The 14,766-nt window shown below is 35.6% G+C and overlaps 2 protein-coding genes across 2 annotated transcripts; both read right to left on the reverse strand.

The window, feature by feature from the left end:
* Nucleotides 1–491: 491 nt before the first annotated feature.
* Nucleotides 492–1,439, reverse strand: LOC133764253 (olfactory receptor 8J1). Its single transcript, XM_062197926.1, has one exon. The coding sequence runs from the start codon at nucleotides 1,437–1,439 to the stop codon at nucleotides 492–494; it is 948 nt and encodes a 315-aa protein (XP_062053910.1).
* A 6,739-nt stretch (nucleotides 1,440–8,178) lies between these two features.
* Nucleotides 8,179–9,138, reverse strand: LOC133764255 (olfactory receptor 8K1-like). The gene has a single exon (XM_062197927.1). The coding sequence runs from the start codon at nucleotides 9,136–9,138 to the stop codon at nucleotides 8,179–8,181; it is 960 nt and encodes a 319-aa protein (XP_062053911.1).
* Between the last annotated feature and the right edge of the window lie 5,628 nt (nucleotides 9,139–14,766).

Raw genomic sequence — 14,766 nt, forward strand, 5'->3', positions numbered from 1 at the left:
ATGCTTGCAAATGAAATACAGCATGAAAATGAAAATGTATCCTGTGATGATACAGGGTGATTTCATTTAAAATTATCTAAACAATGTTCTTTGAAATAGAATGATTTCAAATATATTCTGACTCTGATAAGATTTCAAACTATTCTTATTGATAGTATATGTTTGACTTCCCATCCATATATTATTATTCTGTACATATTGATATAATTTTAATAAATATCTCTCACACAACTCCTGAAGCATTTCTTCCAAACCAGCTACCTGCTTATTACCAGAAAAAGTTAGTGAAGAACATCTTTGCTACTATGTTACTCTCATAACTCAGAGAACCCCAGTTTGTTACTCAAATTCAATACTTTCCAACTCCTAGAATCTTTTGCTTTTCCGGATTTCTGGAAAAACTGTAAGTCAGCCATCAAACTTATTTTGCTCTCTGATGTGTTTAAAGCTTAATCTTAACCACTTCTTCATTTACCTACATGGTTCTAAAATTACATTGACTTAAAGGAATAGCATGGACTTGCCATGAGTCTCTGTAAGGCAGCCTTCACATCCTTATTCCTCAGGCTGTAGATCATGGGATTCAGCATAGGAATCACCAGAGTGTAAAACACAGAGGCCATTTTATCAGTGTCTAATGAATGGTTACTTCTAGGCTGTAAATACATAAACAGCAGTGTCCCATAGAACACTGTGACTGCCATCATATGTGAGCCACAGGTGGAAAAGGCTTTCTTCCTTCCTTCTGATGAACGTATCCTTAGGATGGACAAGACAATGTTGAAATAAGATATGAGAACTATAGTCATAGAAAAAAATAAGTTTGTAGCCGCAGATACAAAGACTACTGTTTCTGGAATGTAAGTATCAGAACAGGATAAAGCTAGGAGAGGCACATTATCACAGTAAAAGTGATTGATGACATTGGAGGAACAATAAGACACAGAGAACACACAAGATGAAACCATGATAGCTGTGAAGAGTCCATAGAGATACGTGAGGGAAACGAGCAGCAGGCAGATCTGCCGAGATACCACCACCATGTAGAGCAGGGGATTACAAATGGCCACATAGCGGTCATAAGCCATCACAGCCAGCATGAAGATCTCAGACACAATGAAAACCAAGAATCCACCCAGCTGAGTGGCACATTCATAGTACGATGTAGTTTTCCTCTTCACTAAAAAATTGATCAGCATTTTAGGAGCAATGACTGTAGAGTTGCCCAGGTTGATGATAGCCAAATGCCGGAGGAAGAAGTACATGGGAGTGTGAAGTCGTGAGTCAATGCTGGTGAGGGTGATGATGCCCAGGTTCCCCACCACGGTCAGCCCATAGATCACCAGGAACACACAGAAGAGGGGGAGCTGCAGCTCTGGACGCTCTGAGACTCCCAGGAGAATGAATTCAGTGACCTGGCTCGAATTTCCAGGAGCCATGCAGGAGTGGGAACTTCATCTGTTTGAGGAAGAAAAGAAGTGGTTACTTACTAACTTTAAGACTTATTTTCTGGGGTTGCTATTAGATAGCAAAGTCAATTACTTGTTGAAGGTTCCTTGAATTATGTAATAATCTGCTTCAGTTACTCAACTCTAGATTTTAGGTCTAATAAGTTCAGTTTCCCATTGTTTGGGTGTCAGAATTCTAGAAGTAAGATGGAAGAAGTGATCAGAGTGGTGTTTTTGACATTTTACGCTTTAGCTGCTTATGAAGCATATTTCTACCACATAGGCCAGCTAATATTTAAGTCTGCAATATACTGATATAGTTAGGGTTGCAAGTGTTTGTGAAATGCCAACCCAGCTCATGGTAGGGTGATTAAAAATCTATTTCAATTTGTAAACAAAACTCCTAATGTGCTCCTTACTCATTCATATTCTACTTCAATTAAGTCCAGCTGTCTTATCTTGGGATTACGGTGTAAAGAAGATTAAAAACAAAGTTCATTTTAGAGGATTGTATTTTAGGTCAGGTGAACTAAGGGGAACCAGAAATTTTCCTGTTGATAATGTGATAGATTTTCTGTTTTATCAAAACAGGAATCTAGGGTTCTGTAGTTTTTTTTTTTACCCCAAGATTAATTTATTTATTTGAAATTCAAGTTACAGAGAGGCAGAGGTACACAGAGAGAGTTTTTCCATCTGATGGTTCATTCCCCAGATGGCTACAATGGCTGGAGCTGGGAGACAGGAGCCAGGAGCCAGGAGCTTCTTCAGGGTCTCCAAGTGGGTACTGGGACCCAAGGACTTGAACCATCTTCTATTGCTATCCCAGGCCATAACAGAGAGCTGGATCGGAAGTGGAGCAGCCAGGACTTGAACCGGTGCCCATTTGGGATGCTGGTACTGCAGGCAGCGGCTTTACCCGCTATGCCACAGCACTGTCCCCTTTGCAGTTTTCATATCACATCTTCCTCCTGCATACACAAATGACTCTCCTTAAATGGTACGTTATCTTTTTGATATCTAATGGAATCCATCTACTCAGCTAAAATGTTGGCAGATTTCTCCTGTAAAATAAATGACTTATCTAAACATTTCCATTGCTGTATTGAATATAAATATATATATATATATGCATGCATATGTATGTTATGAGATGTATGTACTTTTTTCCTTAGAATATTGGTGATCTATAGTTACATTTTGAGAAAGGGCATATTTTTGATTTCCAGTAGATGTGTATCCTGTTTCTATTCACAGGTTATCCTCTAAAGCATTCATTTTTGAATTTAGATAACATTGCAAACATAAAACTAAAATAAAACAATATTAGTGAGCAAATGCCCATCATTTCAGTAAAGATAAAATTTGCTTAAGTATGTAAGGCATAATGATGCCCATTTTAATTAGGAAAAAAAATGACTCTTTGTATTTCAAAACCAGTCATAAATCTTAGAAAGTGACATAAGTTTAAACATTATGTTCTTTGATTAAATATAATTCCAAGTGCTTTCTAAAACAAAAGTGAAATGGTTCATTTTAAGAGATGGTTTTGAATTCTTTAAAAAGGCTAATAAACAAGAATGAGATCAATATTTCCTACCCACCTCGAAGCGAGAATCTATTTCAGGTTGTTAGTGAACGTCTCTACGCAGCTGTAGCAAAGTGGGTGGCTGGGTCTCTAAACACTTAGACCCTAACACTGAAGGACAGGTGACTCCCGGATCCTCACATTGCTTTTTATACCCTTGGGGAAGATGGCACCAGGGATGTGCTCCTTAACAAAGCATCCCTGTAGGAATCTAAAGGAACACCCTTTGTGTTTTCTTCTTGGGAGTTTGAGCCAATGTTTTTGAAATGAGTTCAATTCAAAGACAGATAAGGGACACTGATATTAGTGTGTTATTGTCCAAGTACCTCATTTCAATTCTCAGTTCATTATTGCACAGACTTTTTGAGATGGCAGCTGATGGTCTAGAAGTGAAACTAGCACACATATCATGTTTATTAAACCACCCTCACTGCTCCTCCCCATTTTACTTGAAAAACCAAATAGGCATAGTCATTATTTCAAAGAACGGGATAAAGTGGACGTTAAGGATGTGTCCTCCAAATATATTCCTCAAGAAATAAATTATCCTTTAACTTATTTCCTTTGTGCTTACATTTCAGAAAAGAAACAACTACTGGAGAAGAGTCGAACATGTTATTTTAAAATAAAGCCTTTGTATTATGTTTGGATGTGTCTATAAATTTCCTGAAATACAAATGCAATTTTTAGAACACCAAAAAATGTACGCACATGGCTTTTATGCATGCATTGGTTGATAAAAATTTTTAGTAAGGCATATGCCATTGGAGTAAGACTTTTCTGCAAGGGAGGAGAGAACTTCCACTTTGACTATGGCCTTGTCTAAAGAAGATCGGAGTTGGCGAACTGAAGAGGCTTCCATAGCCTTGGCAGCTCATGACAAGAGCCTCCGGTAATTACTGACATCATAAATAAGAGTGTCAATTGTTAAATCAACAACAGGAGTCACTGAGTGCTTACTCTTCATGTAGGATCTCTGTCCTTAATGTGTTGTACTATGTGAATTAATGGTAAAACTAGTCTTCAAACAGTACTTTATATTTTGTGTGTCTGTGTGGGTGCAATCTGTTGAAATCTTTACTTAATATATACTAAGTTGATTTTCTGTATATAAAGATAATTGAAAATGAATCTTACCGGAGAATGATATGGGAGAGGGAGTAAGAGATGGTATGGTTTGTGGGGGGAGGGTGGTTATGAGGGGGAAAATTGCTATAATCCAAAAGTTGTACTTTCGAAATTTATATTTATTAAATAAAAGTTTTCTAAAAAGAGGACCTTTCTGCAGATGTATAAATACATATATATTATATGTATAAACATTCCATACATCATTTATAGAAATATCATATATATATATATAAAATCTGGATATATGTGATAACGTCAAAGAGTTTATTGAAAATTGGACTAAATAGGCCGGCGCTGAGGCTCAATAGGCTAATCCTCCACCTACCGGCGCCGGCACACTGGGTTCTAGTCCCGGTTGGGGCGCCGGATTCTGTCCCAGTTGCCCCTCTTCCAGGCCAGCTCTCTGCTGTGGCCAGGGAGTGCAGTGGAAGATGGCCCAAGTGCTTGGGCCCTGCACCCCATGGGAGACCAGGAGAAGCACCTGGCTCCTGCCTTCGGATCAGAGTGGTGCGCCGGCCACAGCGCGCCATTGGAGAGTGAACCAACAGCAAAGGAAGACCTTTCTCTCTGTCTCTCTCTCTCTCTCACTGTCCACTCCGCCTGTCCAAAAAAAAAAAAAAAACAAAAACAAACAAAAAAAACCAAAAAACAAAAAACAAACAAACAAAAAACTTTGTGCAAAACATTTTGAAATTTTTGTGTAATTTTTAAATTATATACCCTTCTATGAACTTATTGAAGAGTCATTCTGTGTGTGTGAGAGAGAGAGACAAGATTGCTCCCTACCTGCCTTAAATTAAATTTTATGGTGAACAAATATGCCATGGTGACATTTCTATAAAGTATAAATGCACTCACATGGAACAGTAATGTCTACTTTATAAGATTGAATGCACAAAAACGATTCACATTAAGCACTTTCGCGTAGTTACTTAAAAGTGGATGGTCCTTAGGACTGAACATAAGAATTAATGTGAACTATGTATTAATAGCAAGCATGAGTATTTTGGCACAGCGGATTAAAGCAGTTGCTTGGGATGCTTGCATCCCATAAAGGAGTGCTTGGGATAGAGTACCATCTCCACTTCTAAATCAGCTTACTGCTTATGCACACCCTGGGAGGCAGCAGACTATAGCTCAAGTACTTGGGTTCCTGCCACTCGTGTGTGAGACCTAGATAGAGTCTCAGGTTCCTGGTTTCAGTCTTGGTCAGTCTCTGCTATCGTGGGAACTTGGGCAGTGAACCAGGTATTGCCACTCTGTATTCATGTTCCTATAGGAGACCAAAACGGGCGCACATAAAAATGCAATTAAACCTTGAATATGTGGGTTACCGTTAATACACCCTCCACAGATTTTTTCAGGTCATTGATGCTATTCTATTAGTTGATAATTCATTTTTTTTAAAGTTATCAATGTAAGTCATCTTAACAGTAAGCTATCATTAATCATTGTGTTATGGTATGAGGATCTGGCAAAGAGGATCTAAATTCAGGCCGTATTTATTTCATGGCTCCTAATAAAATCTTCACAGATGTTCACCTAATCTTTGACATATCAAATATTGGTAATCTAATTATAAATCTCAATCTGAAGTAGAATGCTTTATTTCCTACTTAGCCCATATTTTGGAAACAGTATTTGCATGCTGAATTATATTCACATTTTACTCTGCTCCTCTCTACTCTACACATTTTTCATGGTTCAATCATATTTCTTATTTAATGCTTGGTGACTTCTATGAAATACCTATTACTAATTTTCTAGTTAATTTTATTCCAGTTTATCAACCTAAGACTTTTTTTCTGAAAGTTTGACGAAATTTTTATTAAGGCTAATTTATATAGATTTCCATATAACCTAGAAAATTAACTTTAAGTGACATGATTCTACACATATAGGAAGAAAAGAAAATTCCATCAAGAAACTATTTGAACTAAGTGAATTCAGTGAAGTTGCAAAGTCAGTACACAAAAAATCAGTAGCATTTTTATATGCCAATCATGAACTCACTAAGAAAGAATGTATGAGAGTACTCGCATTCACATTAGCTACAAAAAATAAAAGTTTTGAATAAATTTATCTAAGTATGTGAAGGCCAATGAGTTGAAGAAGATACAAAAAAAAAAATGAAAAGGTCTTTCATGTTCATGGATTAGAGGAATGAACATACTCAAAAAGTCCACACTACCCAAAGCAATATATGGATTCAGTTAATTCGCATCAAAATACCAAAGAAATTCTTCACAGAATTAGAAAATAATCCTGAAATTCATGCAGAAATACAAAAGATCCTTATTTGTCAAAGTAATTTAAGCAGATACAAAGCTGGAGGCATCACTGTATCAAGTTTCAATACATTTTTCAGGGATACTATAGCAAAAGCAGAATTGCATTGGCATAAAAAAATACATGTAGACCAAATAGAAGAGAATAAAACACCCAGAAGTAAATCCATGCATTTACAACAAACTTATCTTTGAAAAAAAGTGTTAAAATAGTTTCTGGTGAAAGGCAGCCTCATCAATAAGTAATGCTGTGAAAACTGGGTTTCCAAATGCTGAATTTTGAAAAAACCCTGACCTTTCAACTGGGACAAAATTCAACTCAAAATGGATCAAAGATTTAAACCTAAGACAAAAATTAGGAAACACACAGAAAGTACTCCAAGATGTTGGCATAAGCAATGCTTTGTTAGGTAAGAGCCCAAAAGCAGAAGCAATAAATTAAAAAAATAGAAAAATGCGATTTTATTAAACTGAAAAGCTTCTACAAAGCAATGAAAAAAAAATCAAAATTGAAGAGATAATAGAATCAAAGAAAATATTTCAAACTTTTCATATGATTAAGGAAATTAATATCTAGACTACATAAGGAATACAAAAATTCAACGACAAAATAAACAATGTAGCTAATATGAATGTGAATGAACACTTTTCAAAAGAAGAAATATGAATGATTCCAAATAGAAGGAAAAATGAGTATCATTGGCCATCATGGAAATGCAAATAAAAATCACTCCAGTTAAAATGACTCTTCTCAAAATGAATAAAAGTAACAAATGCTGATAAAGTTGTTGGGAAAAGGAAACCTTAATACACCATTGATGGAGAGAAAATTAAAGCCATTGTGGATAAAAGCATGAAGTTTTCTCAAACACACACACAAAATAGATCTACCTTGTGATCCAGCTACCCTATCCTGGAATGATAGCCACAGGAAATAAAGCCACATATGAAATAGATATCTGCACTCCCATATTTAATGCTGCACATTTCACAATATCAACGTTAGGGGACCAGCCTAGATCTAAGCTATGTATGACTGGATAAGAAAATTCAGTATACACAGAAAATGAAATGTTACTCAGCAATAAAAAATGAATGAAAGCCTGGCATTTGCATCATATGGATGAAATTGGAGAGCATTGTGGTAAATGAAATAAATCATATACCACATATTTGTCTTTCAAATATAGAAACACAGTATGGATTTATATTACTGAGTGTTTATATTTATAAATGCATTTTCACTGAATTACACTCCTTCCATATTAAAACATCCTTCTTTCCTCATTTTATAATCTTCATCTTGATTTCCATGTTAAGTGATTTTAACATACCCATTTCTGCCTTCTGTTTCTGTTTCTCTGGTATGTATTTAATTCTCAAATTTTCCAAATGTTTTTGTTTAAATCTGTCTCTTCCAAATAGCATTCAGTCAGATTTGCTGTGTGGCACATTCTGAAAACCATTTTATATTAAGAAAGATTTACTTTTATTAAAAAAAAAAAGAAAATCACTTAGAGGTTTTATTTGTATTATCTAGCCACAATATTTATTTATTCTATTGAGCCTGAGAAGGGTACAGGCTGATACAAGAGGGAATTTTTCACCCAGAAAAAAGAATAAACATAAGCTGGGAAACTATTTCTACTCTTTGATGCTATAATTAGTCTCACAGATTACTAGAAAATGGTTTGTGAGTTCAATTGTGCATCAGAATATTAGGGCATCATGTGTGCATTTTAATCAGATTCAGTAAAGTTCTTTTCAGTGCATTTTTTACTTCTTTGTTCCGTAGGCTGTAAATTAGTGGATTCAGCATAGGGATCACTAGGGTATAAAATACAGAAGCCATTTTATCAATATCAAAGGTGTGGCTTGATTTAGGTTGCAGATAAATGAACAATAATGTCCCATAGAACACTACCACTACTGTTAGATGAGAGCTACAGGTGGAGAAGGCTTTGTACCTCCCCTGGGTTGTGTTCATTCTGAAGATAGCTACAAGAATAAACATATAGGATACCAGAACAATCAAGAGGGAGGAGAGCAAGTTACAGCCTGAGAAGATCAAAACGATCAATTCTAATTCATGAGTGTCTGAACAGAGCATGGATATGAGAGGGAGACAGTCACAGTAAAAATACCTGATGATGTTAGAGCCACAGAATGACAATGAAAATAGCTTAACTGTGAGCAAGAGTGACACAAATGTGCTATAGAGATAAGGAATAAGAACCAACACCCAACACACTTTCTCCTCCATGATAACCATGTATACAAGTGGTTTGCAAATGGCCACATAGCGATCATAGGCCATTGCTGATAGGATAAACAGTTCAGTGATGATGAAAATCTCAAAGAATGCCAGCTGGGTGGCACACAAATTGTAGGAAATAGTACTTTTGTTTGCCACAAAATTGACCATCATCTTTGGGCCAATGGCAGTAGAGTAACCAAGATCAGTAACTGACAAATGTCTAAGGAAAAAATACATGGGGGTGTGGAGCTTGGAGTCCAAATAGGTCAGTATAATCATGCCCAGATTGCCAATCACTGTGACCAAGTATATGATGAGGAAGATTCCGAAGAGTGGTGCCTGCAGTCCAGGGTTATCGGTGATCCCCATGATAATGAATTCAGTAACCTGCGTCCCAGCAGTAAGATTGAGTTTCTCAATGTGCTTCATCCTTGTAACCTGGGGAAAGTATAAAATCAACACTTAATATATCTGAAATGCTATCCTCTAAGAGAATTCACAACATGATAATGTGATAAAGAGACATTTCGTTCATTTAAAATGAAAAGCAAAAACTCCGGCTCTCATCATGCCCAAACCACACACAGTTGCACTCATATTTTTGAAACTATAGGGGAGAGAGATTTTGATGATGTTTTAATGTTGCTCTATGACTTACTTCTTTTTATCTCAAGTCTTGAAGATTAAGGGAGGGGAGGGAGGAAATATGGTTATCTTCTTAGAACTGTATCTATGAAATAAATAAAATCTGTTCTGTTTATATTAATAGAAGTTTTAAAAATAAAAAGCAAGAAAATAGCTTTTTTAATTCAACTTGTGAATTTTTAAAGTAATTTATACAAACATTATCAATATCCAAACAATAAACCTTACCTATTGCCAACTATTATGGCTATTTAAAGAACCAAAGCAAAGAAAATACTTTCCAAATTATTGGTAGAGTAATTAGTCAAGTTGTGATAAACTTATAGTGTTTTAAAATTTCTCACTATAAATTCAACTTCTTTATCATGTACAAAAACTAACACCATTTGTTAATCTTAGAATTTCTCAGAAACATATTTGTCTGTATTTGCCACATTTGTCATTATCCCAGTCTTCTGCACAAAGAGACCTGACCATTCTGATTACTCATATCACTTAATAGAGAATCACAAAAAGAGGTCCAGTGAAAAAAAAAGAGTAGAATTGAACATCAAGAAACAGAAGTCATTGTATGCAGGCCAAATTCCAGAACACTTAGAGATATTAACTTGTATCATCTACATAATTACTCAAGAAGTAAGTAGTAATATCTCCACTTGAAATGAGAAATTGAAACACAGAGAGTTGGATAACTTAACAAGATTACTCTAATCATAATTGGTGGTGTCAGGATTCAAATAAAATCATTCAGAATATATTCTCATAAACACTATACTGTGCTATCTCTCCATTAAGGGCATCCTGAATAGATAGAAAATGAAGAATGAGCAGGAGGAACACTAGGAATATAATGATAAAGAAACTTGTTAAATTGATGACTGAATCAGTAAATTAATTGGAAAATCAAAGTTTTATAAGTAATGAAAATTGTGGAGTACTGGAAGTGTAATGAGTTTATCTTGGACATTAATAATATTGATGACGGAAAGTATATTGCAAAGCAAGGAAAATTTATCCAAGATGTTTGATGGGGCCCCGGTTTAAGATATATGCCCTTGGAAATTTTCAAAGATCAATGGTTCTACTTACTGTAATAGATAAGCTGCTTTAGCTTCCTGCTGTTTAATCCTCACAAGTTGATTCAGAATGGATTTAAATTTCTTTTACTCCTTTGAGACTCATTTTGTGAAAGTTTTAATTTGCATTGAAAGATAAACAAATTACAGGTAATTACCTTAGGAAGTGCTGTCTATCTGTTAATTATCCTCTGAATGTTCCATTAGGAAAAGTCAAAAATTCTCATGGCTCAGTCTAACTGAACAAAATAAGGTATGCCTTGTCACTAAACACTGGAAATAACACTTAATAAATCTTTGCCAGAAATTCAGTTACACAGTATCTGGTAAACTCACTCCCCTCCAAATCCACCCCTCCTCGATTCATGAGTAAATGGAAGAATGAACACTGCCACAATATGCGATATTTCAAACTACATCCATTGCTAAAGGGTATTTTGATGGGTGGAGATACATACATACATACATACATACATATATGTATATCCTGAAATGGCAGTGATAAGAAAACCAGCAGATAAGAACATTATAAGACTATTAATATTTTCAAAATACTTGATAATTTAGCAAAAAATTAACATTGTGAATAAAAGTTACACATACAGTATATAAATATATACATTTATAGGTTGAGATAAAACGCTGTCTTGTTTCTGCAAGGCAACCATTTCATCATGTATTTATATCGAGTCTTATCTATCTCTGATTGTTTCCAAAAATTTCTTTATCTGTGGTTTTCAGAAATTTTATTGTGATGTCACAGTAGTGTATTTTCTTTTGTATTTATGCTGCTTGAAGTTTTTTTCCCATTTCTTTCTGTTCTTTATAAGGTTTCCTTTCCTCTTTTTTCTTAAATTAATTTGAAAGGAGACATTATTATTCTGCAGATTATTGAGAGTATTTTTCATGGATTTTGTTCAGTATTTGAGATTCTCACTTCATTATGTATAATCTATATGGTACTATTTTTGAATTAAGTCATTTTTCTTTTTTAATATATGATACTCTGTATTCTCCTTCAAGAAACATTGGCTTATATCTGATATTGTATATTCTTCTCTACAGGTCTTAATTATTTTGAACAATGTTTATGTTTTTGTTATCTAGTATTTTGAAAATATTAATAGTAGCCTTATAATGTCCTTATCTGATGATTTTCTCACCACTGCCATTTCAGAATATATATTTCTAAATATTTTAATTTTTAAATTTTTGAGATAACATTTTAAATTTATGTTTACAAAGACTTAATTCTCCACTAAATAAAGAGTTCAGCAAATAAAAATTTAAAAGACCAGAGTTCAGCATGGATATGGGCAAGGGCTATAAAATAATAAAATGAAATTTTATTTATTTCACTCTTATTCAGTAAGTTTTAAAATAGTTACAGATCAGTAAAACTATTGTCTCCTCAATAAAGTTACATGCTTTGGTTTTCTGATATCTCTAGTTTATGTGATTAGATAGTGCACATTGTGACTTTTATGATAGTGACTGTGAAATTTAGTTTAGTTTGTTGTTTAGTTTTGTATTATTTTCCTCAGGAATGTTTTAAACAAGCTTCCAAAGTCTTTATTTGAGAATTGTTTTCAAGCTATTAAAGGGATGCAAAAGAACTATTCCCCTGAGTTCTCCACAGATTACCCAAGTATGGAATGAGAACAGTATAATCTGGCTTTTTTGGAATCAAATGTCTCCCTATCCAGTGTAATCCTTAGGAATTGTTCAGCTTTCATGTGCCATTTTTATGCGATTTTTGGGCAGTCAGTGCATACCTACCTATTTTAAAGTTCAGCTGAAGGACCCCAAATCTGGGAATCCAACGCGCTCGGGTGGTCGCCCAAAGACCCAAAACTCCAGCCCAGTAGATGCAAAAGCAAGAGGATATTTATTAATACGTTTGCACAAACGGGCTCCCCAGCACCTCAGGCAGTCCAGAGAGCGAGAGAGCCCCGAGCAGGGGTTACAGCAGTTTTTAAAGACAATAGCCACCTGATTAACATATGTATGCGGGGCGTTTGGTGCGATTTTAGTGAGGGAAGGGGTAAGTTTATACAATGGTCACAGAACCTTATTGCAACTCTTTTCCCGACTCCTGCAAGTGTTATCACGTGAGACAGTTACACAGAGCAGTTTCACAAGGCAGTTTCCCAAGGTTATTCTGTAGGCAGGTGGAGACACAGTTATCTTAAGGAATGGCTACTGTCAGCAGCCAAACTTTTTAACCCTTGCTAAAATTATTTTAATATTTACTTTTAGCAGGGGTCTTACACAGCAAGAAACTCAAGGGGGAACTTGTAATGAAGGAAAATGTTAAGAATAACAACAAAAATATATGCTATATAAGAAACAAATAACATTGTCAAAAACATGTTCTTCATTATATATTATTACTTTATAAGCAAATGAAATAAATCTCAATTAAAAGGCAGAGATTGGCAAAAGATTTACAAAACAACAATGGTAACAACAACATTTTATCTAAATATAGGTTGTCTTCTAGGGATTCTTTTATTTGCACTGTGTTTTGGCATCAGAATATACAATGGAAACAAGACTGAGAATATACTCATTTTAAAAAATTGAAAAAAGAATTTATTAATGTAGAGCATAAGTATTTAAAGTGGGTGGAAAATGAGCTTCTGTGAACACTGCCACTTACTTCTGTAAGAAAAGGAAATGTTGCATCATAATAAAGATAATGTAGTGCCATAAAATTGGTATCTAAGCATTATGATTCATTTAGCTGAATAAAACAGGGGAAAAATTATGTGTTTAAGTTCTTTGCTCCATTTGTGCTGTGTAGCCAAAACTAATGTACTTACATCTATCACAAAGATTCACAAGTGATATTTGTGTTTATTATAGTTTATCAGAATGATATTCCATATTGACTATTAAACACAAACTTTTTTTCATTGACTGTTAAAGTCTCTGTCAAAGCATTTGTTACTTACCCATTACTTAAAATGTTTTCAAGGGGTTAAGCCTGTGGAGCTGTAACATCACTCTCAGGTTCCATTTTCAATCTCAAAGGAGTGGATTTCGGATGCAGGTACATCAAGAGTAGAGACCCACAGAACATCATCACCACTGTCAGATGAGGTCTCAGGTAGAGAAAGCCTCCTTCCTGCCTTCGATGCATCTGATAAATGACTAACAAAGTTAACATGTAGGAGTAGAGGGTCTCCAGGAGGGAGGAGATCAAATTTATTGCTGATCATATTATGTCAACATTCCACTTGCTGTGTATATGAACATAGCCTAGATAACAATGGAACAGTATCCTAGTCGAAATGACAGATGACGTTTGATCCATAATTAATAGTGATCATCAGAGCCTTACAGGTATTAATGGAGGTATGGAATGTCAACCAGTACATGATAAAGTCTCTGAGACATGACAATATCTTAGAGCAGAGGGCTATAGATGACCACATCTATAGGTCTTAAGGAAGAAGTTTATCTGTGTGGTACAGTCATTAAAGCAAATGGTATTTTGATCCAAAACAAACAAACAAAATTACCAGCATCTTGGGATAAATAGCAGTGAAATTTCCAAGATCAATCAAAGGCAGCAAGTACCTGATATTAGAATGCATAAGTGCAGGAGTAGGGGAGTTCAGCTTCATCAAAATGATCAGGTTCCCCACTGCTATGATGGTGGTGAGGGAGACCTGCAGGAAGGGAAGCCACAGCTCAGGCTGTCTTGTGACTACAGAATGAATTCAGTCGTTCCTGTCAGGATCTTTTGGCCTGTTAAGTCTAGTCAGGTTGTCGGGGGGGTGGGGGGGGGAGGGGGAACCACCAAAAACAGAGGAGCTGTTAAAATATTTCATATAGTATTACCCAAAGAAATTACAATATTTACAAGAAGAGTGGAGATTTTACTTATATTGAGGGATAGAAAAATAATTCTCAGGATAGGCGTTTGGCAAAACTATTAAAATATCATTTTGGGGGTTGTCACTGTGGCGTAGCAGGTAAAGCTGCCACCTACAGCGTTGCATCCCACATGGGTGGGCATCCCACTTGGGTTTGAGATCCGGCTGCTCTACTTCTGCTCCAGCTCCCTGCTAATGGCCTGGGGAAGCAGTAGAAGATGGTCCAAATGTTTGGGCTCCAGCATTCATGTGGGAGAACCACAAGAAACTCTTAGGCACTGGCTTCAGATTGGCCCAGCTCTGGCCATTGAAGCCATCTGGGGAGTGAACCAGTGGATGGAAGTCCTGTCTCTCTCTCTCTCTCTCTCCCTCTGCCTCTGCCTTTCTGTAACTCTGCCTTTCAAATAAATAAATAAGTACTCAAAAAATATCTTTGAGGAGGGCGAAGTTGT

The sequence above is a fragment of the Lepus europaeus genome, chromosome 7 (assembly GCF_033115175.1).
Source record: "Lepus europaeus isolate LE1 chromosome 7, mLepTim1.pri, whole genome shotgun sequence".
Taxonomy (NCBI): domain Eukaryota; kingdom Metazoa; phylum Chordata; class Mammalia; order Lagomorpha; family Leporidae; genus Lepus; species Lepus europaeus.